Source organism: Jaculus jaculus, chromosome 10, assembly GCF_020740685.1.
Source record: "Jaculus jaculus isolate mJacJac1 chromosome 10, mJacJac1.mat.Y.cur, whole genome shotgun sequence".
Classification (NCBI taxonomy): Eukaryota; Metazoa; Chordata; class Mammalia; order Rodentia; family Dipodidae; genus Jaculus; species Jaculus jaculus.
Genome location: NC_059111.1, coordinates 20,312,581 through 20,339,726, shown reverse-complemented (window position 1 = coordinate 20,339,726; position 27,146 = coordinate 20,312,581). Strand labels below are relative to the sequence as shown.

Genomic DNA, 27,146 nt, shown 5'->3' with positions numbered 1-27,146 from the left:
TGGTTTAGTTCCGAAACTCACAGGAAAATGTAAGAAATGTTATTAAAGTTGTGAAACGGTGCAATACAGAATCAATTTGCTTCTTCTGAATTAAAAAAAAAAAAATCCCCAACCTTTAAGTTATTTTAAAAATAGGTCCCTCCCCCATTCCAGCCCACCCCACCGCAGTTCTGTGGCAGTATCCAGGTACCAAGGCCCTGAGGTAATACCATTGTCAGGGGTCGCAGGCGGGAATGCTCTAAACACAGAGTACGCTCTTTGGGCAAAGACCAGGCAGTTGCAGGGAACACGGCCCTCCCAGCTAAAGCTGCTCTTACGATCAGCCAAAGTGCCCCGCTGTCCCAGAACCCTGCCCGGCACCAGCCTGTGGGCAGCTAGCAAGGGCAGCAGGAATAAGATCATGTTTTTCATTGTCCCCCCAAATCACACACAGAGTTCCTCTTGTAGAAAAGCAAGTGTGTTGGGGAAGCAGAACAGGCAGGTTGCTGGGGGCCGCCAGTGGTCTGAGCAGTCATGTTTCAAGCCCGTTTTACCTTCTATGCTGTCTTTTGCACTGTCTTCTAGGGATTTGTTGGGGGGGGGGGATAGAAGACACCTGAGGGTTAGTCAAGTTTTCCTTATATATTCTTAATATATATAAAAAGCACCACACACATAGTTGAGCTTCTTCTCTTTTTAAGAAAAAGATCAGCACCCTGACCAGGCAGAAGTTGATGTGTGTGGCGAGCCCTCTGGATGCCTGGGATCTCCTGCCACCTCACCCTAACTGAGCTGCTGGGACAGGGTGTGGCAGGGCAGGAGATGGCGTCTCCCCTCACCCTCTCTGCTCTCTGCGTCCCTGCCAGGATGTGCAGAAGCCTCGTGGGCGCTGCAGCCCATCTTGCTTTACCTTTGCCAGTGCTTTTCTGTAATGCAGAAGCAGGAGCTGGTCTGGCTAAGGACAGGCACCGGGCGGGAGTCCTGTGAGAGAGCCAAGCTCTCCTTCCTAACTTCTTCCCGCCCCCAAGGGATGCACCAACAGCGGTAGGAAGGGGTCTCCATCCTGTGCTTTCTGACTTCCTTCCAGGAGCAGAGCCAGGCTCCGAAGCTACCTGACGCAACTCCTCCAACTGAAGACCTACCACGGGGGCCTCGGTGTGGACATTCCAAGCACAACACCAAGACATCAGGGCAGTCCTCAAACCCACCTATTGCACAGAAGAATTTTTAACCAGATCCAAATGAAACTCCCTCCAGTTGCAATGTAGTGACAGTTAGATGGACATGCCAGGAAGGGACAATAAGGAAGATGCCTCCATTCTCTGCAGGCTTCTCGAAGAAAAGTACGACGACGGAAACATTCACAGGACTTCAGCAGCCCCTCCACTTCTTATTCCCAACCCCCAACCCCCACCCCAATACTGAATCTGCACAGAAAGCAACAAACAAGTCTTTTCAACATTACATCTCATTCAAATAGATCTGTAATCTCACAGTGATGAGAGGAGAAAGTCAGGCCTTTAATAATTATAATAAAAAAATAATAAAAAAAGCTTACAAACAGCAATGCAACATTTCCTCCCCCTCAGAGTGATGGATTAACAGCTGGCAGAGGATGTGATGTCTCAGAATTAAAAAAACAACAAAAACAAAAACAAACAAAACCAAAACAAGCCAACCCCTGGAACAGCCCCCACTGTTGACGACTGTCCTTAAGTGACTGGAACAAGCAGCCGAGGGCGGACCGCTTGTGGAGGACATCACGGACCTCCTTGGCTGTTGATAGTGTTTCTGGGAAGGTGAAGGAAACGGGACACAAAATCATACGCAAATGCCACTGTCTGCACTCCATCAGCGCGACGCAGCTGCAGCGCGAAGACACGGCTGCCGACCACAACGTGAAAGGCAGGTTGCACTTCTTGCTTCTTCCCTGGACACACCATTTTGGCCCATGGTGCCCAGTCCTGCAGTGGGCAGCAGGCTGAGGGAAGCTGCCCTGACACGGGCATTACCCAGGCTGACCAGAAGGTAGGTGGCTGCGCCTGGAGCCAGCCCCGCGCGCAGGCCCCGGCTGCTTGGCCGGCTCACTCTGTGCTCTCAAGTGCTGTCCTCTCGTCCTCTGTACAATTCCTTGTTTTCAAGGCTAAGTTCCAAGACTTCCAGGCCCGGGCTTGGAGTCATGTCCAGGTGAAGGTCGTCATGCTGTTGTGATGGCATTTAGGTCTTTCATTAGTCCTTCCAGGTGGGCCATCTCTTTGGTTAGCTCATCTGGCTCGTAACTCTACAGAAAGGAGAAGGCTGTTACTGGAAAGCGTCCGAGGAGCTGTCTGGGATGCAGAGCCGGAGACTAGACATCAAGTGGCCAGTGAGAAAGCTGCTCTGGGAAGCTGGCCTGCGGGCACCCAGCCTGGCCAAGACTTCGAAGCAGCAGGATATACCCACGGCCCGTAAGTAAGGTCTCCTGTCCTGATTCTACACAATGGGTCCCTCAATACACACACTCCCCAGGTTGTAACGACCTTGCACGCCAGAGGCCCAGTTACTTATCCCTTCTAGACCTCGGCCATAGCAAGGCGGTTATTATAGCATGCCCCTGAGCTTGGCTCTCAGAGAACCCTGTACCTACAAATGTAGTGACAGACATGTTGGCTGGGGTTTGAGGGAGAGATCAAGGATAGAACAGGTGAGCTTGTTCTGAGAGCCCCTCCTTCTCCTTAGAGCACCCTGCTCAGAAAAAGTCCTCGGGTCGAGCTGGATGTGCAAGTGTATGTGTAAGAATGCGCGTGCATATGCGTGTGTGTGTGTGTGTGTGTGCGTGGTTCACAGCAGGAGAAAGGACCAAGCAGAAGGAACAGAACTGAAAGCAAGAGAGAGTGTGTCTAGCGGGGCCGAGTGTTGGGAGACGTACTGAATGAGCGAGTGAGCCCGCCTCACCCGCATGGTGCTGAGGCCCGGGCCTGGACAGGCACAGTACCGGCGCAACCCGCACGCTGAGGGCCCCATGAACTCACACTCTCGGAGTCTTCCAGCATCCTCGTGGTCTCCTGTACTTCAGGGGCACTGGGAACAACCACTGGCATGGGAGGCCGGCTCCTTCCTAAAGTCCCAATCGAGGCTGTCTTCACCGAGTGAAGGTGATGGTTTAGAGCTGAAGGAGAAAGGGCACCATCAGGCTGCGGCTGAGGCTACGCCGTAGACTCAGGAGGGCACCTCATGTTTACACAGTGCTTCAGGGGAAAGCACACACATGGGCTCAGCACAGGGACCTTGCTCTGAAAAGTTACTGCAACAAAACAGAAGGAGGTGGGCAGCAGGGCACTCAAGAGGCCAGTGGGAATATTCCACTGGCACTGAGGGTGCACAGGGCAAAACCGCATCAAGGCAGCGGCACCAAGCTGTGAACTCGCTCACCGGAGAGCTCTTGTGTTTAAAAAAGGAAGTTTACTTAAGATCATGCTTAACGAGGCAGTAAAAATTATTTATTAAGTCCTGACCTTTGACTACACACCTCTGGAATGAATGCGTAAAGTGCGCCTGCTGTATACCAAGTACGGCGCCACCGCACTGACTGAGCAGCAGACCAAAGTCTCTGTTCTTATCGAGGATCAAGACTCTCAGTTCAAAGCTGGACCGACACACGAGCCACTCAGATATTTTCTAGCAACTGAGTAAAGTTTTAAGTAAAAATCAGAATTTTGAAAAACTTGTTTCTGTCACCTGAGTCAGCTTCTTAATCTATATACTTTGGTGACACTGACACACGTGTTTGTAGATAATGAATGATGAAGGATCTGCAAAGTCAGTGAACCACGTTTTCCAAAGGACCAATGTGTCATGTTGCCATATAAATGTTCCAAAACACAAGGCAGGCCAAGGGGCTCTAATGGAGTCTAGGAGGCACAGACTGCATACTTAGTCTCAAAAACTCCACATTATACAGACCTTGGAGAAACTATAACTTGTTCCATTTTGCTCCTGTATCCAAGGGAATGCCAGGCTAGATGTGGTGTCCTGTAATCAAGCCTGTAATCCCAGCACTGAGGCAAGAGGATGAAAAAATAGACATCCAAGGGATTATGGAAACTGTAAAATGATGACAATCTTTCCACCATTAAAAAAATTTTTAAATTCATTTTTATTTATTTATTTGAGAGCGACAGACAGAGAGAAAAAGGCAGAGAGAAAGAGAGAGAGAGAGAGAGAGAGAGAGAGAGAGAGAGAGAGAGAGAGAGAGAGAGAGAGAGAGAATGGGCCCGCCAGGGCCTCCAGCCACTGCAAATGAACTCCAGACGCATGTGCCCCCTGGTGCACCTGGCTAACGTGGGTCCTGGGGAATCGAGCCTTGAACCATGGTCCTTAGGTTTCACAGGCAAGTGCTTAACCACTAAGCCATCTCTCCAGCCCATTCCCACCATTTTAAAAAATTTTGTTTTGTCTTGTTTTAGAAAGGGTCTCCCTCAAGTCCAGGATGACCTCGCATTGCCTGTGCAGCCCGAGCTAAACTTGAACCCACGGTGATCTTCCTATCTCAGCTTCCTGAATGCTGGGACTAAAGGCATGAGCCACCATACCTGGCTTAGTCCCACTATTTTTGAAAAACTTATCTTAAAATGATAGATTTGCTTCTATTTTTATTGAATTATCAATTAAATTTTCAGTTATTTTTAAAAATCTCATTTTTAATTTCTGATAAGATAGATATTGATAGGTATCCCTTACATTATTAGGTTTTAATATATATACATATATATATATACACACACACACACACATATATATATATACATATATTATATTTATTTATTTGACAGAAAAAGAGGGAGAGAGAGAGTGAATGGGCACACCAGGGCCTCCAGCCACAGCAAACAAACTCCAGATGCGTGCGCCCCCTTGTGCATCTGGCTTACATGGGTCCTGGGGAATATAATCTGGGTCCTTTGACTTTGCAGGCAAACACCTTAACTGCTAAGCCATCTCTTCAGTCTACATTACTAGGTTTTAACACCAGTGATTTTCCATGTAAAACACAATTAAGAAAACAACCCTACAATTTAGAAGGTTAGCCGTTGCTCTCCGAAACATCACTCTGTGGCATGTAGAAATCTCAGAGGGACTCGCTGACTGGGACTGCGGCACAGGGCACGGCTGCTGCCAGGAAAATCTCGGAGGGTGTCAACCACCTTGCTATTCTTCAAAGAGGGGAAGCCATCCTGAACCCAAGCCAGAGGGCTTCTTGTAGCAATGCTAGTCTCCTCACTTACCTTGCTGGGACAGCAATGGTGTGCTTGGCAATGCAGGGTCATAGATGGGCGGTCCCGGGGGCGGGATTGCTGGCACCGCGAAGCTCTTCAGCGGGTGGGAAGGGCGAACGTGGGCAGTGGGAAGGCTCTGGCCTGAGTCCTCCTCTTGGGAGCTGGCTAAGTAAGAGGAGCTGGTAGCACCTTCGGGGTCCTGGTGATCGGTGCAGCATGTCTGAGACGAGGAGGCTGGCATGGTGTCAGTGCTGGGGGTGTTCCGAACAGATTCTACAGCAGGAGAAGCCTCAACGTTAGCATTTCTTTACTATCGGAGCACGCCGTTTTGGCTGTGGGCCGGAGTTCCCTGAATCCGTTTTGGTAAATATCTGGGATCTGAACTGGTCCAAGGGTGGATTAGCACCACTGCGGAGACTGAGAACACACTAATATGAATTCTAAACAATCCAGTCCTCACGCAGCTGTTCCAATTTTTAACACACCTAGCTAGGTGGTCACGCTTCTCTAGATCTAAAGTGGTTAGTTATTAAGGTGTGCACATACAAAGCTTCCCGGGTCTGGTGTGTATGAGTCGGTCTAAAATGTCTGTATTTTACTAACTGGCCGGTGGTCTCAGACAATGTCTCTCCACAGACAACCATGCCAAGTCACCATGGCTGCCGGGCAGCTGACAGGAATCAGCTCTGGCAGCGTTGCCTGGTGGGTACTTTGGGGAGGCCGGTGCCCAAGCCCTGTGTGCCCACCATGGATGGGACGGGCTGTAGCTTCACTAAAGAAAAAGGCTCATAGTAGCCCAGAGGTCTTCACACAGCTTGGACATCATGCCAAATGATGGGCGGATTTGTCTAGAGAGCTAGGAATGGAATAGCCAAGAGAAGGGGAGACTCAGGAAGAACATGGCAACAATCTCACATCATGCAGAAGGTCCTGATGGCAGCAGTGGGCCAGAAAAAAAGCACTGGCTCTGGCACCAGCCAGTTCTGCCCTCTAGCCTTGGCATACTAGACAGGCACGTTTGGCAGTCATGGTCTCTTCATCTAAAGAGCACGGAGGTGAGGATTAAACGAGCTGCATGGAAAGACCTGCACACAGTGCCAAACAGCAGAGGCGGCTCTTTCTGGAGCTCTGCATGCTTACCCCGGGCCAGGCCCTGCTACGGGTATCGTGTTAGTGAAGGAGTGCTCACTCCTCAGAGGGGAAGCGAGCCAGTCACCACAGACACTTAGAGCCACCAGAGCAGGCCTGAAGCGCCACACACTCCCTGCCTCGATGCCCATCTCCCCGAGAAGCAGAAGCTGCCCAGTGCTGGGGACCGAGGAAGAGTTCCATGGTGTGATCAGGGCAGCCCACCAGCCCACCTGGAGGAGGGGCACGGAGGAGACCAGCTTGGGCAACAGGCTGCCTGAGGTAGCCAGAAGGCTGCTTTTGACTCCTAGATTCCCCAAACTGAAGAGCAGCACATAATAATCTGCAGCAATCCAACCTGCTTCTCCTGTAAAAAAGCAACCTATCCGCTCTTTTCGAGACACGCTGGCAGGGCTCACTCCTGAGCTTAGAGGTTTTGGGACCCTGGGATGAGGGATAAACACCACCCCAGCCCAGGGTGTCTAGCTACAACAACCCCTCCAGGCTTAAGTTTCTTCTCATTCTCTAAAGGAGTGTGCTGGGGCTGTCATTTCTCAGCCTGTTTAAGGACTACAGCTAGAGAGCTGCTGGTCACCATTTGTGACCAGGCCCAGGTGGGAGCTCATCAGGAAGGGAGTATGATGAGAAAGAAGTGGGCCCAAGTCCTGGCCACATCAGTAGTACCAGCCAATGTGACATGTCAGCCCAGGGCACACAGGTCTACCATGAGGGCCTCAAATGCCTTTAATTCAGAGATGGGGGAGAAGTAAGAAAGGGAGGTTGATGTGTTTGTATGAGTCAGAGCCCTGGCTCCTGCCTTGAATATCCAAAGGGTACCAGGTACACTGAATTCTCCATGGAGCTCCCTGACAATGGATCACGTGGACCTACGCTAGACTCTGACGAGAACTGTTTTGGGAGGGCCTTAATTCCTGACTTACCTTGCAGAATTATTTAAAACACACAAACTTCACAGTGGCCAAATGGACAGGGTTCTTCCTTTGTTAAGCACCAGTGACAGTAAACGTCCCTAGAGCCAGAACTCCTTGGCTAGACTTGAGTTCTGCCCAGCCCCCATGACCAGGGCTGTGGCAACAGTCTGAGCTCTAGAGACACAGGGCTTGGGAAACAACCATTTCAGGACAGTGGTTCTCTTTTTCAAGCAGATCTCCAGTGAATCTCATTAAGGCCAGGAATCCTTTGGTAATGTCTGTGACTACTTTCTCCCCGCTCTTTGCCTTCTGCTGTGGTCGGTACAGAAAGGAACATTTACCAACACTAGCAGACCACTTGGATAAGGGTATGGGGGGACTATCAGGGTTCTCTCTAAAGCTCCAAAGCCCATCCCAGTCCAGATGAGGGTGGGTGATGAGACTGGGAGAACCCGACACTCGGGCAGGACCATATCTAAGTGTGTGGACTTCCTCAGCCTTTAAATGGAGAAAACAGGGCTGGGCACAAAACTGTCTTGGAAGAGCAGAACTGGGGGTGGGGAGTGGGGCCTGCTTCCTGTGCTCTATGTTGATTGTGTGGCTGAGGCAGATGCCGACTTTCCACGCAGCTGGAATAACTGTCTACTCCCTGGGCACAGAACTCCAAACCCAGATTTGGAAAGAGATGGTAGGAAGGCCAGATTTGGACATGGGTTCAAACAGCATTGTCCAAGCTAGCCAACAGCTGTGGAAACACACAACACAGAGTTATTAGGCATCTCTTAGCAAAGTTTTGATATTCATTTGATATTCTGGGTATATCTGTGATTGACCAAAACTGGAGAGAGATGCTAATTTCCTAATTTCCAGAACCATCGACATTTAGTTCTACCAGTAATTATTATTAACAGGCAAGCTTCAAATGATGAAAAAGTAGAATGTTGTAAAAGAAGTTACTAGATTTACAGTTTAAAACCGAAAAGATGGTAAATAAGGGACAATAACCATTACTCTATTTGCTGTTTCCTCACTGTCATTATTTCCTCCTCAAAACTGTCTGACGAGGCTGTTTCTTAAGATTCCAGAAGACATGCTTGCCTGGCAGAGTTCATGTTTGGAGACACTGCAGACTGTCAGGCTACTCTGTGGTTTCAGAGCTATGCGCCCCTTCCCAGCTTCACCAGTCCACCAGGTACCTGCAGTTTACAATGCGCACAAGCTCCATGTGGCCAATGGCCCACTGTCCTCTGCATATTCTCGCCTGACCTCATGGTTGTCCACTGCCCTTACCAAAGCGAGGAGGAGACTGGGAGGCCAAGGCAATCCCTGATGTCAAGAAGACACCAGAATGGTTTCCCTTTCAAAATGAAGGGTTATAAAAAATAAAGAAGATGGGAAAATGTTGAGTGAGTCAAGATGTAAGGTTTATGGAACAAAAGATGCCTATGTGACTCAAGGTACTGCTGTCTACGAAAATGATGCTGTGAATGGAGAACATCACACTTAGGGAGGAAAAATGCAGTGAACTGTATAGAACACATTTGATCCACCACAGAAACACTATGGCACATGAGTGACACTGAAAATTTTGAGCAGGGCAAGTCCTCCCCAGTTCCACTTGCCAACTATTGGAATGTTTCCAACATCTGGCCTTGATCCTCATCTCTCACCTGTGGAATTGGCCCTGTCTGAAAGGGACATGGATGTGCCCATGGGCCATGGGCTGCCCGGGTGGTAGAGATGACTGCGGGCTGGAGAAGCGAGGCTGCTGGAGTGGAAATGATGGTGAGGGTTATCGAGGGAATGGATGGGATGGGCACTAATCACAGCTGTGAATGAACACAAGACAGAGAAAGGCTTAGCATGCGTGCACAGACATGACACAGATCAGTTCAAGAACAGTGTCATCCCCCTCCCCCCTCCCACACCCCCCAGTCGCTGCTCTGGCTTTATGGAAGCAGCTGGCTTCATAGCCAGCCAGCCATTTTATATTTGACTAGACACACGACACACCTCTAAGCATATTCTGCCATGTACATATACACACACCCATGGGGTAAAAAAGCTCGAAGCATATATACTAAAATGTTAACCATGATTATTTGCAGGGAAGAGTGGCTAGGATTAAAAGAGTATTTTTCTTTGGCTTATCCAATTCTATTATAAACATGGATTATATGACTGTTGAAATATCTATTTGAATATGTCACAAAATACAAATCCACAAGCAAACAGTGTCATAAGTTTCTATTCTTTTTTTGTCCTACTAAAGGGACACCAGTATCTTCTCCTTTGAGCATAGTCCTAATTCATTCTGTCTTTATTTGGCAAAAGTGGGATGTAATGGGTGTTAATAAATGAACTGCTCAGTCAGGTTTTATATCTAACAAGGAATGCAAATGAAATATGACCCGGATGGCCTGATGTGGACTAAAAACATGAACTACAGGCATACAGAGTGATTTCTCACTGGGCTCAGCCACATCCATCAGCATTTTAGCCTACAGGTGGATCGTTCCTGACTTCCTCCTGCCCTCACTGGCACTTGGGGAGACTACAGCGCTCTTCACGGAGAGTCCGTGTTCCTATTTTAACAAAGTCCAGAGTCAGGGAATACATTTTTCTTGGCTATCCCCTAGAACAGTTGAAAAAACTATGTTTAAGGCCAGATAACTATATCCATCCTCTCCAAATGGGCCAAGAGCTGCCACAGGGCAGGCTAGGAGCACAGGGACTCTGTTCTGAACTTCAGCAAGGGCTTTAGGAGCTTTACAGTAAAATGTAGCCCACGCCTTGAAGCCTACTAGGCTGTCTCATTCACCTGGGGCCTGAGTGTGGGCATCCACACTTCTTTGGTGAAACCCCAGGCCATGGAGTGGACACCGTCACTCTCCACCTGCTTTCACCAACAGAGATCCAGAGAGTCCACGGGAACCAGACAAGCTGGCTGAGGAGGACTCTCAGGAAGCCTGGGGCCAGATCTCTTAGGGAAAGAGAGGCCATTTTCACAGGTGAGATGTTTGAGAACCTGCACTTTCCAAACCTGAGGCTGTGGTGAAGGAGTAAACCTGATTTTGATGCAGGAAATGCATCTGAAAGCATCTTGGGTATAGATGCCTCTCACGAAAGAAAAAGGCAATGGAATTTTTTTCCTCTTTTTATGGGCATTTCCAGTGTTTTCCAATAAGTGAAAGAATGAAATGTGAATATGCCTATCTCGAGTGTAGTTGGTAGAATCTGAACTTGATGCCTCTGTGTGCGCCTTGGATGGGATTTCACAGGAGAGGCTAGCTAGCCTTCCCTAACACCGCTCAGCCTTTTCAGATCTTGGTAGGTGGGTGGTGAGTGTACGGCTCCAGGCTCATTCCAGGACTCAGAGCTCAGGAAATCCCAGCTTGTGAATAAACCGTCATCAGGGGTTTGAAAAGGATTTCTCAAAGCCTGCATGCAGTGTCTCCAGGAACCTGGTTTCAGATTCCTGAATGAGATTCATGCATGTTCCTTTTCCACCATCAAAAAAGAAAAACTACAAAACCCACAAAATAACCACCAGTGATTTCAACAGGAATTTTGTGTGCTTTCCATAACATATTTAATGAATCTAGAAATAGAGATAGTCCAATGTTATAAGTTTCAAAAAACAAGCCAGGGTGGGTAGGAACTCAGGGTTCTTTTAGTGTGTGTATGTGTGTATCCGTGTGTGTATATGGGTATATATGTGTATACATGGGTGTATGTGTATATATAAATGTTTCCGTGTGTGTATATGGGTGTATGTGCACACGGAACAAGAGTGCAACCACAAATGCTGTTCCTCAGGACAGCCACCTCCCTTTTTTGAGACATGGTCTCTAACTTGCCTGTACTTGTCTAATTTGGCTAGACTGGCTGGCCAGCAAGCCCCCAAAGATCTGTCCCCACCCCACCAGTGATGGGTCAGCAGCATACTCCACTATACCTGGCTTTTTTTTTTTTAAATGTGGGTTGTGGGGAGTGAACTCAGGTCCTCGTGCATGCACAGAGGGCACTGTACTGACTGAGCTCCCTCCCCAGCCTGAAACTGAGATCCAAACAAATTAACAACAACAACAAAAACTAAATGGACTAATTACTAATTTATTCTTTTTTTTTTTGGCAATTTGTGATTTAAAAATTGTGGTTACTCATGCAGGGAACTTCTTAAAAGTTTTCCCCTTCTAAGTTCAAGCTTTTCTTACTATTATAGACCTTAAGCGTAAGCTACTTCACGTAGAAACTGCCGACTGGTGAATAGGGCCTTGCTCTTTCAAAGACGATCTTCATAACCTAGTGTCCTCTATGACTGTGCACTGTGTGGATATATCCGAGTGGGTAGGGGCAGAACAATGTGTTTGGAGGGTTCACCAGCAGTGTGGATGAGAGCAGACTTTCCAAGTAGAAGATGCCACGGCATACCAGCGTGTGTGTGGGGGAGGGGGAGGCGGGAGGACATCAGGGCTGTTTAACCTCACCATCTATTGGCAGAGATGCGGTAGAACATTCTCTCACATGGAAGGCCCACAGTGCCAGCTACCTGAAAGGCTTCTCTATCTTGAAAACAGAGGCCAGGGAAAGGACAAAGCAGCTTGGAAAAAAAGAATTGTTTGTAGTTTGTCTCACTGTTTCTTTTTTGTTGTAGATTTGTTTTGGAGGTAGGGTCTCACTCTAGCCCAGGCTGACCTGGAATTCACTGTGTAATCTCAGGGTGGCCTCTAACTCATGGTGATCCTCCTACTTCTGCCTCACGAGTGCTGGTGTTAAAGGTGTGTGCCACCACATTTGGCTTTTTTTTTTTTTTTTTTCTGAGACGGGGTCTTGCTATGTGGTTTAGGCTGCCCTCAAACTTGTAATCCTTTTGCCTCAGACTCTCATATGTTGAGATTATATGTATATAGTACCATATCTGGTGCTTTTTGATTTATTAGTATTTTTATTTATTTATTATGAGAGAAAAAGAATGGGAGCACCAGGGCCTCTAGCCACTGCAAATGAACTCCAGATGCATGCGCCACCTTGTGCACTTATCTGGCTTACATGGGTTCTGGGGAATGGAACCTGGGTGCTTAGGCTTCACAGGCAAGCACTTTAACTGCTAAGCCATCTATCCAGCCTACTTTTTTATAGTTAATACTGAAATTGAGCTTATTTTTAATTTGAACTATTATCAAAACATATCAAGTAACAATTATTCTTATCAAAATGAAGCCAAGATCAAGACATTGAAAAACGTTTTAAAAATTCCATGCTGCAAACCTGAAGCTACTTTATGAAGTCTGCTAGCTGTGGGTACGTCAACACTGGCCATGTGTCGGGCGGCCTAAAGGAATAATTACTTGCGACGCTTGGTAGTGCTCAGCCCCAGTCTAGAGGAATGCTTCCGCCTCTCCCACGGAGACGCTGTCCACTTTGAGGGAGAGGAAATACTTTCTTACTCCTGGCGCAGTGTAGAAAATGCCTTTTAAGTTTAATTACCCATAACTTAGAGATGTTCATCTCAATATTTATCACAAAATGGAGCAACCATTTGACAGTTCTTTATGGTGCCATCTTTTGTGTGATTATCTTTCGTGTTGGAAACAGAGAGTCAAGGAGACCATTCATAGCAGTTCCCACCGCGATGGACGGGCTGGCAGCATGGGGAAGGAAAAGCTTGTACTTACGCTGAGGTGGCTGAGAGTCAAAAGGCATCATCATCTTTGGTCTCATTCCCCGCCTGCCAGCCAGTGTAGACATGCTGTCCTCTGACTCGTGCCCTAAACACCAAGCACAGAGGTTAGCTGCATGTGTGTGTCCCGGCCACTGAGCACAGAGCATTTCCAGGGGAGGATGTGGGACTCACACCCAGTGTAATGAGACAAGGCCCTTCTGCACTGACGGTGTGGTGAGCTCTGCCGAGAGTCAGAGCTATGGCACAATCTGCTCATTCTACTTTGGTGAGATGTGAAGATGTGTGCAGAAGCATTGTGCCACAGTGCTCTGCACAAAACGACAGTGAGGGCGCATCCAACGAATGGACAGAAGGCGGTAAGCAGACATGAACCAGATGTTTGAGTGAAACCGGATGGGAGACCTAAAAGATCTAGAAAGTTGCCCCTTAATAATGAAGAACAGGCTAGCTGGTAAAACAAATTTCCTAACACACATTTCTTTAGTCTCTTATAGGAATTAACAAATTAAGGCAACCTTAAAAAGTGGAAACTTACTTAAATAAAAATAGTCTCCCACCATTTGTGTGGGTTTTTTATTTTTCCACATATGTTACCTCTGTATGAATTCCGCCTTTGATGGATATTGCTGTCCATGGAATTGTCAACTGGCGTGATGTCTTGAGAGTTGCGAGGGATTGGAGTATCCGTCATGATGGGGTTTGGATCTGGAGACTTATCAATAGGTTTCAGCTCCAGCCTCTCATGATGGATCCAGAGATCCGGGGGCTTCACATCTTTGGAGTTGCCTTTGTACTTGTGGGAGCCATTCACTGACTTGCAGGCAGCTCGTTTCCTGGGCACAACATTAAGAGAGTTGTTTTTGTTGTTGTTATTTTTATTTATTTATTTGAGAGTGACAGAGGGAGAGAGAGAGAGGGAGGGAGGGAGAGAATGGGCGCACCAGGGCCTCCAGCCACTGCAAACAAACTCTAGATGTGTGTGCCCCCTTGTGCCTCTGGCTAACGTGGGTCCTGGGGAATCAAGCCTTGAACCGGGGTCCTCAGGGTTCACAGGCAAGCACTTAATCACTAAACCATCTCTCCAGCCCAAGAAGAGTTTTTTTAAAAAGTCATTCTCATGAACATATGTGTCAAAACACTTCAGTAATTATAATTTCATTTTTTGTTTTTTCCAGGTAGGCTCTAGCCCAGGCTGACCTGGTATTCACTATGCAGTCCCAGGCTGGCCTTGAACTCATGGCAATCCTACCTCTGCCTCCCCAGTGCTAGGATTAAACAAGGAAGCAGAGACCAGAGACTCACTGAAGCCCTGCAAACTCTGGAGCCAGTGACGGGACACCAGCTCACAAGACAGAACAGAAGACCTGGAGCTGCAGGACACCCAGTGCGGGCGGTGTACGGGGCACCACGTCAAAATGCACATACCACTCATGCACCACACACACACAAAGGACACCCAGTGCGGGCGGTGTACGGGGCGCCACGTCAAAACGCACATACCACTCACGCACCACACACACACAAAGGGAGGGAGGGAGAGAGGGAGGGAGGAAAGGGAAGAAATCAGGTTGGAAAGGCAGTCAAGGACCAGATCATAAATGGTTTTTAAATATCTATCTATCTATCTATCTATCTATCTATCTATCTTTGAATGAAAGAGAGAGAGAGAGAGAGAGAGAGAGAGAGAGAGAGAGAGAGAGAGGGAAATGAATATGAATGGGTGATCCAGGGCTTCTAGTCCCTGCAAATGAACTCCAGATGCATGTCTGGTTTTATGTGGGTACTGGGAATTGAATCTGAGTCCTTAGGTTTTGCAGGGAAGCACCTTAAACACTGAGCCAATTCTCTGGCCCTATCAAGGGCTTTTAGAACAATGCTGAGTGAAATCTCTGAGCAATAAGAAAAAGGTAAATGGTTTTAATAAGAAGATCAATTTTGAGCTAAAATTTTTTGACCTGTAAAGGATGTCAATGGATCTATAAGGTGAGGGATAGAAAAGACGACCAGCCAGGATGCTACTGCAATAATACAGCCATGACTAAGGGTGGCTTGGGGCCCCCACTTAAGAAGGGAATGGGAGAGGTATATTTGAAAGGTATTTAAGGAAGCAGAAATGAAAGGACGTACTGAGTAAATGCATACAAGGTAGGGAGGTGTATGCAAAACACAAGGGTTTTTCTAACTGAGGCTGTTGACTAGCCCTGGGAAAAGTGGACTAGATGAGGCTTGACTGAAGACTCACACTTGCACCAAGTGTGAGGTACCACTGAGACATTCAAGAAAAACGTACAAGAGGCAACGGGGAGTGTAAATCGGATACTCAAGAGCCTTTGCTGGGGTCTGAATTAGGAGTCACTGGGATGCCCAGGCTGGCCCAGGCCCTGAGGAATGTGTGTGTTATGGCTGGGAGATAGGAAAGGGCTGTGATGAAAGCATATGCAGTCATGGAATAAAAGAGGCTGCTTCTAGAAGGAAGCAGGAATGGACCACAGGAAGTGTGGTTGACAGATTATGGTGTTCTCTGGCTTGAGTAACATGCTGACCTTGCAGAAGCAACTTTGGTGCAATGGCAGGGGCAGAATTCACTCCAGGGAGGACTGAAGCTTGAGAGGCAGTGAAGGGAAAGGCCTCAAGCTAGCACACAGTTGGCCCTTAATATCTCTGTTCCATATTCTTAGACTAAACCAACTACAGACTGAAAATATTTTTAAAATTTGCACTGAATCTGTATAGACTTTTTTCTTGTTCTTCTCTAAGCAATATGACATAATAATCTTTGAGACAGCATTTATATGTAGTCACATACTGATTCATATGGGATGCATCTGAGAAACGTGTTCATAGGTGGTTTTGTTGGATGAGCTATCACGGAAGGAACTCAAGACACTATGATGTCACTAGATGCTGTGATCTTATGAGACTGCCGTCACAAATACAATATGACATTGAGCGTCTCTAGTCTAAACAGCTGGGTGTGGCGGCACACTCTTATAACCCTATCAGCACTCAGAAGGCGGAGGCACGAGAATCATGAGTTTGAGGCCACGACAGGCTGTTACAAGACCCGGTCTCAACATGCCACAAAGGACCCAGCAAGGCGGTGACATGCTGAGGTAGTTCTCACTGCTATGGTTTGTAGGACGGTTGTCCTGAGTGCTACGTGCTGGAAGCTTGGTCCCCAATAATGGTATTAAGAAGTAGAAGCTTTTAAGAGGTGAGGTCTACTGGGAGGTAATTAGGCTAATGGGCATCACCCTCAAATAAGATTAGAGAACTTCTCAAAGGACTAGTTTCTAAAAGAGCAGACCTTACAGTGGAGGTTGGCATCTATTCCTGACCTCCTGTTTTACATGTTTCCTTTCTGTTTCTCTCTCATGTGGTAACAGGGAGCTTTTACCAGGATACCAGTGTCAGGCTGTCTGGACCCTCCAGCCATCAGAATTATGAGGCAAAGAAAAAAGTAACCAACCTAGGTTATTTTGATAAAGCAACCCAAAGCAGACTAATAACATATATCATTTGACCACTTCTATTATCTTTTTAATTATTTTTATTTTTATTTTATTTTAGAGAGAGAGCAAGAGAGGGAATTGGCTCCTTAGACAATTCTCAGCCACTACAATTGAACTCCAGATGCTTGCACCACCTAGTGGGCATGTGCAACCTTGCACGTGCCTCACCTTTGTGTGTCTGGCTTACATGGGATCTGGAGAGCCAAATATGAATCCTTAGGCTTCACAGGCAAGTGCCTTAACCACTAAGCCATCTCTCCAGCAACACTTTTCTTATCTTGAGGGAAGCCTGGGTCATCTGTAAAGAGTCAGTGGGCTGAAGGGGATGTGAGAAATAAGGAGGACTCAGCTGCCGCAAATTCTCTATCGACTCCATGTTATAAATTGCTATAATTATAGTTACTATCTAAATGGGAGGTACTTGAGGACTAGAGTAGAAAAAAGGAACAAGAAAAGCTCATTACATTTTGTAATGGCCAACAGAACACTTGAAAAGCTGCGCAATGGAAAAGGGGGAGGGAAAGTTCTATGAAGACTTCATGCAATTATTTTAAACAAAGGGACCCAGATCTGTAAGACTTGCAGATTCAGAGGACAGAGCCATTTCCTCATTTTCCTAGTCTTAGTCTGAGTGCTCTCTTATTTACTTTGAATTTTAATTCTCCCAAAGCACCACATAATTCTTTTCTCCCTCTCCCTCCCCGCCCCATGTGTGTGTGTGTGTGTGTGTGTGTGTTTCATTTTGGTCTTTAAATTCTATTAAAAACCCTAAGATTTTTTAAAACTACATATAGAGCAATTTCACAAAATGACAAATGTGAAATGCCAAATAGAAAAATGGACAATAGGCGCTCCAAGAAGCAACGGTCAGGAGGCATATCAAAGGAGCTCTCCCTCTCTGGAGAAGTGATAGAATGTAAGCTAAGGAAAGCTATATTATTTGAGCAGAATAAAGGGAGATTTAAAGCATCATATGATCTACAGAGAATAACACAATAATTACAAGCAGCAGTACAGGGTAGCTTATACCTAGTTTGTATACTGAAAACAAATACATTTATTGTTATTAAATACATGCATTTTTGCTTTAGGTCGTTCAAGTCTGAAAAGTAATCACATATCCCAACATCAATTTCTTTCTGTAAGATGGGGAGCAAATCCTCATCTTAGAACTGGCAAGATAATATGACTAATACAGTTTGATTACCTACGCTGTGCTTCTGCCATGAGGGGCAAGGCTCTGTAGTTAGGTAAAAGAAGATTTGGGCTGTAGAATATATCCATCTTGTTGGTCAGACACTTGATCTGAATGTGACCTAGGGTTAAGGGTTCTGTCCAGTTTGCGAGACTAGGAAGTGGTCAAGTACTACATGGCTGAACAGCAGGGCTAGAAGCCCTGTGACTGCTCTGTCAAACTGATGTGTTATGGGTGATTCTCTTGTTCATTCCAGCACCCACCATCTTATACTGCTCGAGAGCTGGGACACAGCCCGTAAGGGCCTTCCCACAAACCCAGGGTGTGAGCTCGCCGTGTACACCTAGAGACGGTGCTCTAGCACGTGACTAGCAATGCTGCACAAGCTCCCACTTCCTTCTCCACATCTCTTCTCCGCTTGCTCTGGGACTGGGAGATTCAGTTAAGTGCATTTTCTATATTTGGTAATCCTGCACATGGCTTCTAGTTGGATTTGGCCAATAAAAGGCCCTGCCTGGCAAGAGCTAGAGGGCAAGAGATATTTATTTCTCTCCCCTCCATGCAGGGCAACGTGCCTTCAGCTCCCCCCCCCCCCCCCGCCCCGTGCCTTTCGGGAAGCTCTCTTCCACGGCCCTGGCCTTCTGAAACAGCGCTCTTCCTGACTGTTCACAGCAGGGGGTGACAGAGCTTCAACTCTGCGGCTAGCCCCTGAGCATCACTGTCCTCTTCCCCTAATGACTTCGCAAGGGACTTCAGCTAGGTCTTTATAAATGGTCCCTTTGGAAACTGGGTGTGACACTTCTTACAAGAACCCTAATGAATACACATTTTCTTTTACAATAGTTACATGCTGCTCAACTACGTGGTTAAGTCCTATTCAGTCACTGTGTGACTACTACAGGGCATACTTACACAAGCCTCGATGCAACAGCCTAGGGTGAAGCATGCAACCTCTGGTTCCCTGCCTGTGTGCCACGTTTGTACTCAACGCTACCGGTAACTGTAACACACGCTACCAGCCTGTGTGCCACATTACTGCACTCAATGGTACCGGTAACTATAACACACGCCACCAGCCTGTGTGCCATGGTACTGTGCTCATTGCTACCGGTAACTATAACACATGCTAAGTATTTGTGCATCTAACCAGAAAAGATGCAATAACAATATGGTATAAAAGATGACAAGCAGTATCCTTGCATATGGTGTTTACCATGAACTGGAGAGGAGGTTGTTCGGGGTGTGTCAGTGACTGGGTGTCCTATGAAGGGTTAGGACCCTGTCTTTCACTACCAGGGATTCATAAACACTTAGGCTTCTCTATATTTACAGAAGATTTTTTTTGGCTGTGCTTGTGGATCCTCACTGTGAACCTACCCACTTTCCTGAGTTTTAACTGACAAGCGTAACTTCCTTTTCCATCTCTTCTTTGGATCCTGGCTGAAATCCAAAACCTCCTTGTTCAGGCCCTCTGGGTTTTCTCACTGTTTCTCTCCTGAACGCCCCACTATGTTCCATGCGGCTGCTTGTCCGTCTCCAGGGCTGCACTCTAGCTCCTTCCTGGACCTTAACTCTCTGCTCTACTTCATCTCCCTCCTTTTGGCAGCTGCCGGGGTTTACAGCTTGCCTTCCCTATGGGTTTTCTTTCAGATTCTAATCAAATGTTCCTCAGCCTTTAATAACAAAAATAAAAAAACAAAGATATTTCTTTCTTCAAATTAACCTTAGCTTATACTCTTACTTTATAAACTTTAATTTTTTAAACTTTTCATATCTTTTAATAAAACCCATTTGTATATTGATGAAAAATTTGTCTTCACATCCTTATAAGCTTTTCCTGTATTTTTACACTTTAATTAAAATTTAAAAATTTAATTAAAAATTAAAAACTTTACACTTTAATTAACAATTTTATATATGAATATAATGTGTTCTGATCACAATCCCTTTCCACTACATTTCTGGCACCCAACTCGCTTTCCGCTGAACCCTTTCCATCAACCAGTCCCTCTTCTATTTTGATGCTTTTTTTTCTTTTGCTTTCCTTCATCATGCACGATGATGTGTATATGGGCCCAATATTGTGCAGGTAACAACAGATGCTGTGACGTTATGAACTCAATGACCACCCTGTGTCCAGAATACATCGTGCTTTACTTTTTAACTTTTTTTTTTTCTGAAAGTACACACGCATGCACGCCTAGACTGTACACAGGGTCAAGATCATTAATATCATACTTTCTATTTCCATATCTATCCCACCAGAAGCCTTCAGGCACCGCGGTCTCCTGATAGCAGTGCTTCCTTCTGGAACCCCTTCTGAGTGCTGCCCAGTGTGCCCTCTGGGCAGGTGTCACTCTTCAGAAGTCCACCTGCAGGGACTTGCTTGGTTGACTTTCCATTTATGAAGAGAGAGTGCACTTCTATTCATGAACAGAAAGAGCACTTCTGGCCACTGGTGCAAGCATGCTGGTGTTGAGCTCTGTGTTTCTAAACTTTTGTTTTTTCGAGGTAGGGTCTCACTCTAGCCCAAGGTGACCTGGAATTCACTATGCAGTCTCAGGTTGGCCTCAAATTCATGGTAATCCTCCTACCTCTGCCTCCCGAGTGCTGGGATTAAAGGCGCCACTGCACTGGCCATGCTTCCAGGTGTTTAAAGGAGCTTGTTGAGGCTTCAGCAGTAGCTTCTGATGACCTGTAGCTGAACTTCCTTGGCAGCTTGCGCTCTCTCTCTCTCTCTCCTCTTGCACATTTTCTCTTGTCACTTCTTCAGCTACACGAGGCTTTTCCGTTCCATTACAAACATTTTTTTCTTTATTTTGAGACAGAGTCCTGCTCTATCCCAGGACAGTCTTGAACTCCCAGAGATCCTCCTACCTCAGCCTCCCAAGTACAAGGCAAGCCACCACTAGCCCACTCTGCTCATTAGAGCCCTGCGGGGTCCATGTACCAGTTACCTTCCCCCTGCTGGGAACAAATCCCTGACCAGAACAACTTGTGGAAGGAACAGGGTTGCATTGGGCTTCCAGTTCCAGAGGGTGGAGCCTGGCATGGTGAGAAAAGCATGACAGGCTGACAGGAAGCTGGAGTCACTCACACACAGGAAGTGGAGAAAGATGAGCAAGAGGGGCTGGACTATAAAACTTCAAGATGCTGGGTGTGGTGGCACACACCTTTAACTCCAGCACTTGGGAGGCAGAGATAGGAGGATTACCATGAGTTCGAGGCCAACCTGAGACTGCATAGAGGATTCTAGGTCAGGTCAGGTCAGCCACAAAAAAAAAAAAAAAAAAGCCACACACACACACACACACACAAAAAAAAAACCCACAAAAAACAAAAACAAAAAAACTTCAAGATGCCCCAGTGATCAGGTTCCTCCAGCAAGGCTCCGCCTCCTGAAGGTTCTACAACCTTCCCTGAACAGCTCTACCAGCAGGGATTAAGTATTTAAACACAGGAGCCTATGGGAGGCAAGTACATTCCAAACACAGCCTATCATCACATACATCGTCTCTACTGACTAAGACATTGGCATGGGATGAGAGATTGTATTTAAAATTGGTTTTCATGGGGCACACTCTCCTGTTGCTATTGTTCACCTTATGTTGGCCAGGGGGTGATGTTCACCCTCTGCTCATGCCATCATTTCCCCCTGCCATCGTGGAGCTTCCCCTCAAGCCTGTAGGCCAAATAAACCTCTTTTTCCCACAAGCTGCTCTTGGTTGGGTGATTTCCACCAGCAATGTGAACTGGACTGCAACAGTACAGAGGTACCGAGGAGTGGGGTTGCTGCTGGACACCTACCTGACGGTGTGGCTTTGGCCTTTTGGAGCTGATTTTCAAGAGGAATGTGGAAGGATTTGAAACCTTGGCCTCAGAGATGTTTTGCTGTGCTGAAAGTACAGCTTGATGGACTATTCTGGTCAGAGTTCAAAGACCTGAATGTTGTAAGAACCACTGACTGTGAGGTTTGACTTATGTGTTTGAGAGAGAGAGTTTTGCTTAGACTCGGCTGTAAGTACAGCTTGATGAACTATTCTGGTCAGAGTTGAAAGACCTGCATGCAGTAAGAACTACAGACTGTGAGGTTTGGCTTATAAGGGTGAGAAAGAGCTTTGCCTGGACTAGACTATTTTTGTGTGAAAAGCTTGCTGTTATGCCCATGTCCTGAGAAGTTGTGCAGGGTTGCATTGCGTAGAAAAGAACTGGTATGAGCAGAGGGATATGGCAGATGAAGAAAAATCTTTGGGTGAACTGCTGCCCATTCAGTTGCAATTGAGAGATTACAACCTTTGACACTGGGCCACTGACCTGCACTGGGGCAACAGGAAGAATGTAGACTCTTTTGAAGGGGCCTGATTACTCAAGGAGTGTCCTGTTCTTCAAAGTCTGCTTTATTCCCCCGAGTTAACAAGATGGCACCCCACCTGGTATTGTGGAGTATAAGAAATGCAGGAAAGAGAGGGTCATTGAGTTTGCAACACAGTCTTGTGTTTGGAAATGGCCATGGGCAGTGTGAAGCAGGTTTGCTGGATGCCTGCATGGAGACTCCATGGAGCCATGAGGATGAACCATGGGTTGCAGTGGAAACCCAGTGGACATGCCGGGACCATGAGATGGCTGCCATTGAGCTGCCGGCCCCGATGAAGTTTTCCAAGATTGTGAGCAGCCTAGCTGGAGGGGTGGAATTAGAACTCCAGAGACTTATTGCTGGTTAAGAGTTATTGGACTGGGAGATTTGTCACTAACTAGAGTTGTTGGACTTGGAGCTACACAGTTTTCTCTGTTTAAATCATGTATTGCTTGAGTATTTCTTTTTTTTTTTAAATGTTTTTTGTTTATTTTTATTTATTTATTTGAGAGCAACAAAGAGAGAGAGAGAATGGGTGCGCCAGGGCCTCCAGCCACTGCAAATGAACTCCAGATGCATGCGCCCCCTTGTGCATCTGGCTAACGTGGGTCCTGGGGAATCGAGCCTTGAACTGGGGTCCTTAGGCTTCACAGGCAAGCGCTTAACTGCTAAGCCATCTCTCCAGCCCTGCTTGAGTATTTCTTTGCTATGCCCAATGCCATCTTTTGCACTGTGAATGTTATTCTGTTGCAGTGTGGATTTTGGGGGGCTTTTTTAGTATTAGGGCTCAGTTAAAAGACCTTGGACTATGGGGATGTATGCACATCATTGGGATTGAAAAAAAAGGGGGGGACTTTTAAAGTTGGACTGAATGCATTGCTTTTTACATCATGTATGGTTATTAGTTTATGGGGGCCAGGGGCAGAATGTGGTGGTTTGATTCAGGTGTCCCCCATAAACTTAGTTGTTCTGAATGCTAGGTTCCCAGCTGATGAAGAATTGGGAATTAGTGCCTTCTGGAGGAAGTGTGTTGTTGGGGGTGGGCTTATGGGTGTTATAGCCAGTTTCCCCATGCCAGTGTTTGGCACACTCTCCTGTTGCTTTTGTCCACCTTATGTTGGCCAGGGGGTGATATCCTCCCTCTGCTCATGCCATCATTTCCCCCTGCCATCATAGAGCTTCCCCTAGAGCCAGTAAGCCAAATAATACTCTTTTTTCCCCCACACACAAAAAATTGCTTTTCATGGCTCAGCAAATGAAGTGCTTGCCATGTAAGTATGAAGGCCTGGGTTTGGAACCCTCGGCCCCATAAAGCAGATGCTGTAGCGTGAGCATCGGGACTTGCAGCACTGCTGCAGCAGGACGATGGGACACAGACACCGGGGCATCCTCAGCCACTCACCGGTCCAGCCAGCCTGGCACTGCAGCAGCGCACGGGCAGCCCGCCCTAGCCCGGGTAGAAGGCGAGGACTGGCACCTGCGGCCGTTCTCTGACCTCCGTGTGTGCACGGTAGCGTGCACGTTCCTGAACTCACATACACGAGCATGCACACAACACAGTGGCCTTTCATGTGTTTATGCTTTAACTCTTTGTTTCACTCTGAAAACAGAACTCACGTAGCAAAAACAAGCAAAGTAAAAGACAAAACACAACCACCAGCAACAAAACAGACAGCACAGGTTTTCAGGCTACACTCCTTACTTTTTCTGGTGGGAAGTGGTGCGCCGAGTACAGAAGACCGCGATGACCACGACCACCACGACGGTGACCACGCCGGCGGAGACGATGATGACCAGCAGCACACTGCTGTCCAGCGGCGAGGTGGGGCTCCCGTGAGGGCTGTTGCTGCCTGCACAGGGAACATGGCCCATCAGGTCACCTGCTAGGGAACTTGACAAGACAGCTGAGGCGCTAAGGCCGCTACATGGTGCTTCCTTGGAGCTTCCTATATGGTCATCACCTCATCTCTGGGCTATAGAAAAGTGCTACACAGGGCTGGAGAGACTGCTCAGTGGTAAAGGCACTGGCAAAGCCTAAGGATCAAAGTTCGATTCCCCAGGACCCACGTAAGCCAGATGTACAAGTGGCACACATGTCTGGAGCTCGTTTGCAGTGGCTGGAGGCCCTGGTGCACCCGTTCTCTTTCTCTCTTAAATAAATAAATGAATAGAATATTTTTTAAAAATGTGCTGCAAAAGGCGACTATCTCTAGATTATGAGTGCGCAGGGGATCAGTGCCTGTCCTACGTGCAGCGCAAGCACAGCCTGGCTCACAGAATGGTATCCAGTAAAGCCTTCAAGTGTACTGACCCTGGAGAGTTCTGAAAGGTTCCAATACACTTCAGCAAATAAAGGGTCTTACCTGGCTGGTGTCTTATAAGATGGGCAAATTCATCTTGAACAGTACTACCATTTCTGAATCATTTTTATTTCAAAACCATTTAAAAATGTATCCCCCACAGAAAACAAAAATTTTTCTTAGCATACTGATGCCTGAATTACAAAACAAAAAAAAAAAATGCCATTTGAAACATAATCTCTTGTATACCTTTTGTCCCAGCACTTGGGAGGCAAAGGTAGGATTGCTGTGAGTTTGAGGCCAATCTGAGACTACAGAGTGAGTGAGTTCCAGGTCAGCCTGGGCTAGAGTGAGACCCTACCTCAAAAACAAAACAAAACAAAACAAAAAACAGAAAAGAAAAACTATCTCTTTATAAACATAGACAATAGGGTCTCCTTATTTAACTTCAGGAAGAAGTAGGTGTGCACATGTGTATTGATTTGTATTAATTTAACAAATATTGAGTAGTTATTATGGGCCAGTCATTGTTCTATACATTGAGAATATGCTGGGTGTGGTGGAGAATGCCTGCCCTCTTGGGAGGTGGAAGCAGGAGGATCAGTAGTTCAAGGCTAGGTTCAACTACATAGCAAGTTCAGGGCCACACTGGGTTCCATAAGACACTGCCTAAAAAAAATAAAATAAATAAAAATAAAATAAAATAAATATATATGTATATATAACTACAGTAGTGAAAAAACAAAAATAAATGACAAAGATGTGATGGGGCTGGGATAAATAATAAATAAAAAATTAACAATTAGTAATAAGTGCTGTGAGAAAAAAAAACCACAAAATAGGGGATATAAAACAGAGTGACTATGTGGCCGACTAGAAATGGTTAGAAAGCTTTTCTGAGCCCAGTGTGGCTTGGGGAAGCGGCGTGAAAGGGCACAGGCCCCACCTGTGAGTGCAGTTCTTCCTCACACGGCTGGAGAAGCAGCACTGGTGCCTCACCTGCATCTCCTACAGAACTCTGGAGACAGCGACTGAGACGACAAGCTGTGAAGAAGACAGCTCTCCTAGAGCATTCAACTGGATTCTAAATTCAATTTGCTGGCCTCTGTTTAACTATTGTGATTAATACTGTCAACCTGACAGGATTTTAAATCACCTGGGAGACAGCCTCTGGGCATGTCTGTGAGGGAGGTTCTGGGTCATGGTCACTGAGGTGGGAAGATCCCTAACTGTGGGCAGCACTGCTCCATGGGCTAAGAAGATGAGGGGGTTTGATTCAGGGGTCCCCCATAAACTCAGGTGTTCTGAATGCTAGGTTCCCAGCTGATGGAGATTTGGGAATTAATGCCTCCTGGAGGCAGTGTATTCTTGGGGGCGGGCTTATGGGTGTTATAGCCAGTTTCCCCTTACCAGTGTTTGGCACACTCTCCCATTGCTATTGTCCACCTTATATTGGCCAGGGGGTGATGTCCACCCTCTGCTCATGCTACTGTTTTCCCTGCCATCATGGAGCTTCCCCTCGACTCTGTAAGACAACATAAATCCCTTTTTCCCCATAAGCTGCTCTTGGTTGGGTGATTTCTGCCAGCAATGCAAACCTGACTGTGACAGTAAAAGCGGGTACCAAGACTGGTGTTGCTGCTGGACACCTGACTGTGTGGCTTTGGCCTTTTGGAGTTGATTTTCAGGAGGAATGTGGATGAATTGGAAATCATGGCCTAAGAGATGCCTTGCAGCGCTGTAAGTACAGCTTGATGGACTATTCTAGTTAGAGCTGAAAGACCTGAATGCAGTAAGAACTATGGACTGTGAGGTTTGGCTTGTAAGAGTGAGAAAGAGCTTTTCCTGGACTGGGCTAGAAGAAGTTTGTGTGAGAAGCTTGCTGTTATGGCCATGTCCTGAGAACTTGTGCAGGGTTGCACTGTATAGAAATGGACTGGTATGAGAAGAGGGATATGGCACAGAGGGAAAAAAAAAAATCTTTGGGTGAAACTGCTTCCCATTCAACTGCAACTGAGAGATTGCAACCATTGAGATTGGGCCTTCTGACCTGTACTGGGACAACAGGAAGAATGTAGACTCTTTTGAAGGGGACTGAATGCTCAAGGAGTGTCCTGTTCTTCAAAGTCTGATTTATTAACCCCCTGGATTAACAAGCTGGCACTCTACGTGGTATTATGAAGCATAAGAAATGCAAGAAAGAGAGGATCATTGAATTTGCAACATGGCCTTGTGTTTTGCAAACAGCCATGGGCAGTGTGAAGGAGGTTTGCTAGGTGCCTGCATGGAGACCACATGGAGCCATGAGGATGAACTGTGGGTTGCAGTGGAGACCCAGTGGAGATGCTGGGACCATAAGGTGGCTGCTAAGGAAAGCTGCTGGCCCTGATGATGTTTTCCAGGACTGTGAGTAGCCTAGCTGGAGGGGCAGAATTGGAGCTCCAGAGACTTGTTGCTGGTTAGAATTATCAGACTTGGAGATCTGTCACTGACTAGAGTTGTTGGACTTGGAGCTACAGAATTTGATGTTTGCCCTGTTTAAAACTTGTATTGGTTGAATACTTCTTTGCTATGCCCAATGCCATCTTTTGCAGTATGAGCATTTATTCTGTACCATTATGGGTTTTCAGGGAGAATTCTATGGTATTCTGGCTCAATTAAAAGACCTTGGATTATGGAGATGTTTGAACATCATTAGGATTGATAAAAACTATGGGGACTTTTAAAGTTGGACTGAATGCATTGTATTTTACATCATGTATGGATATCAGTTTATGGGGGCCAGAGGCGGAATGTGGTGGTTTGGTT

The 27,146-nt window shown here is 46.6% G+C and overlaps 1 protein-coding gene across 8 annotated transcripts in view; it reads right to left on the bottom strand.

Moving 5' to 3' along the window:
• Positions 1 to 1,445: 1,445 nt before the first annotated feature.
• The window catches only part of Neo1 (neogenin 1), a 185,834-nt gene continuing 160,133 nt past the window's right edge, over positions 1,446 to 27,146 (bottom strand). For 6 of the 8 annotated variants that reach the window (XM_004666708.2, XM_045160436.1, XM_045160437.1 and 3 more), the window contains 7 exons: positions 23,741 to 23,888; positions 13,572 to 13,810; positions 12,970 to 13,062; positions 8,962 to 9,120; positions 5,241 to 5,504; positions 2,991 to 3,127; positions 1,446 to 2,260 (listed from right to left, as the gene is read on the bottom strand). In XM_004666708.2, the coding sequence (XP_004666765.2) occupies positions 2,177 to 2,260; positions 2,991 to 3,127; positions 5,241 to 5,504; positions 8,962 to 9,120; positions 12,970 to 13,062; positions 13,572 to 13,810; positions 23,741 to 23,888 (1,124 nt within the window). In that variant the 3' untranslated portion in view covers positions 1,446 to 2,176. The remainder of the gene's footprint in view (positions 2,261 to 2,990; positions 3,128 to 5,240; positions 5,505 to 8,961; positions 9,121 to 12,969; positions 13,063 to 13,571; positions 13,811 to 23,740; positions 23,889 to 27,146) is intronic. The other 2 variants (XM_045160440.1, XM_045160441.1) reach the window with 1 other exon arrangement.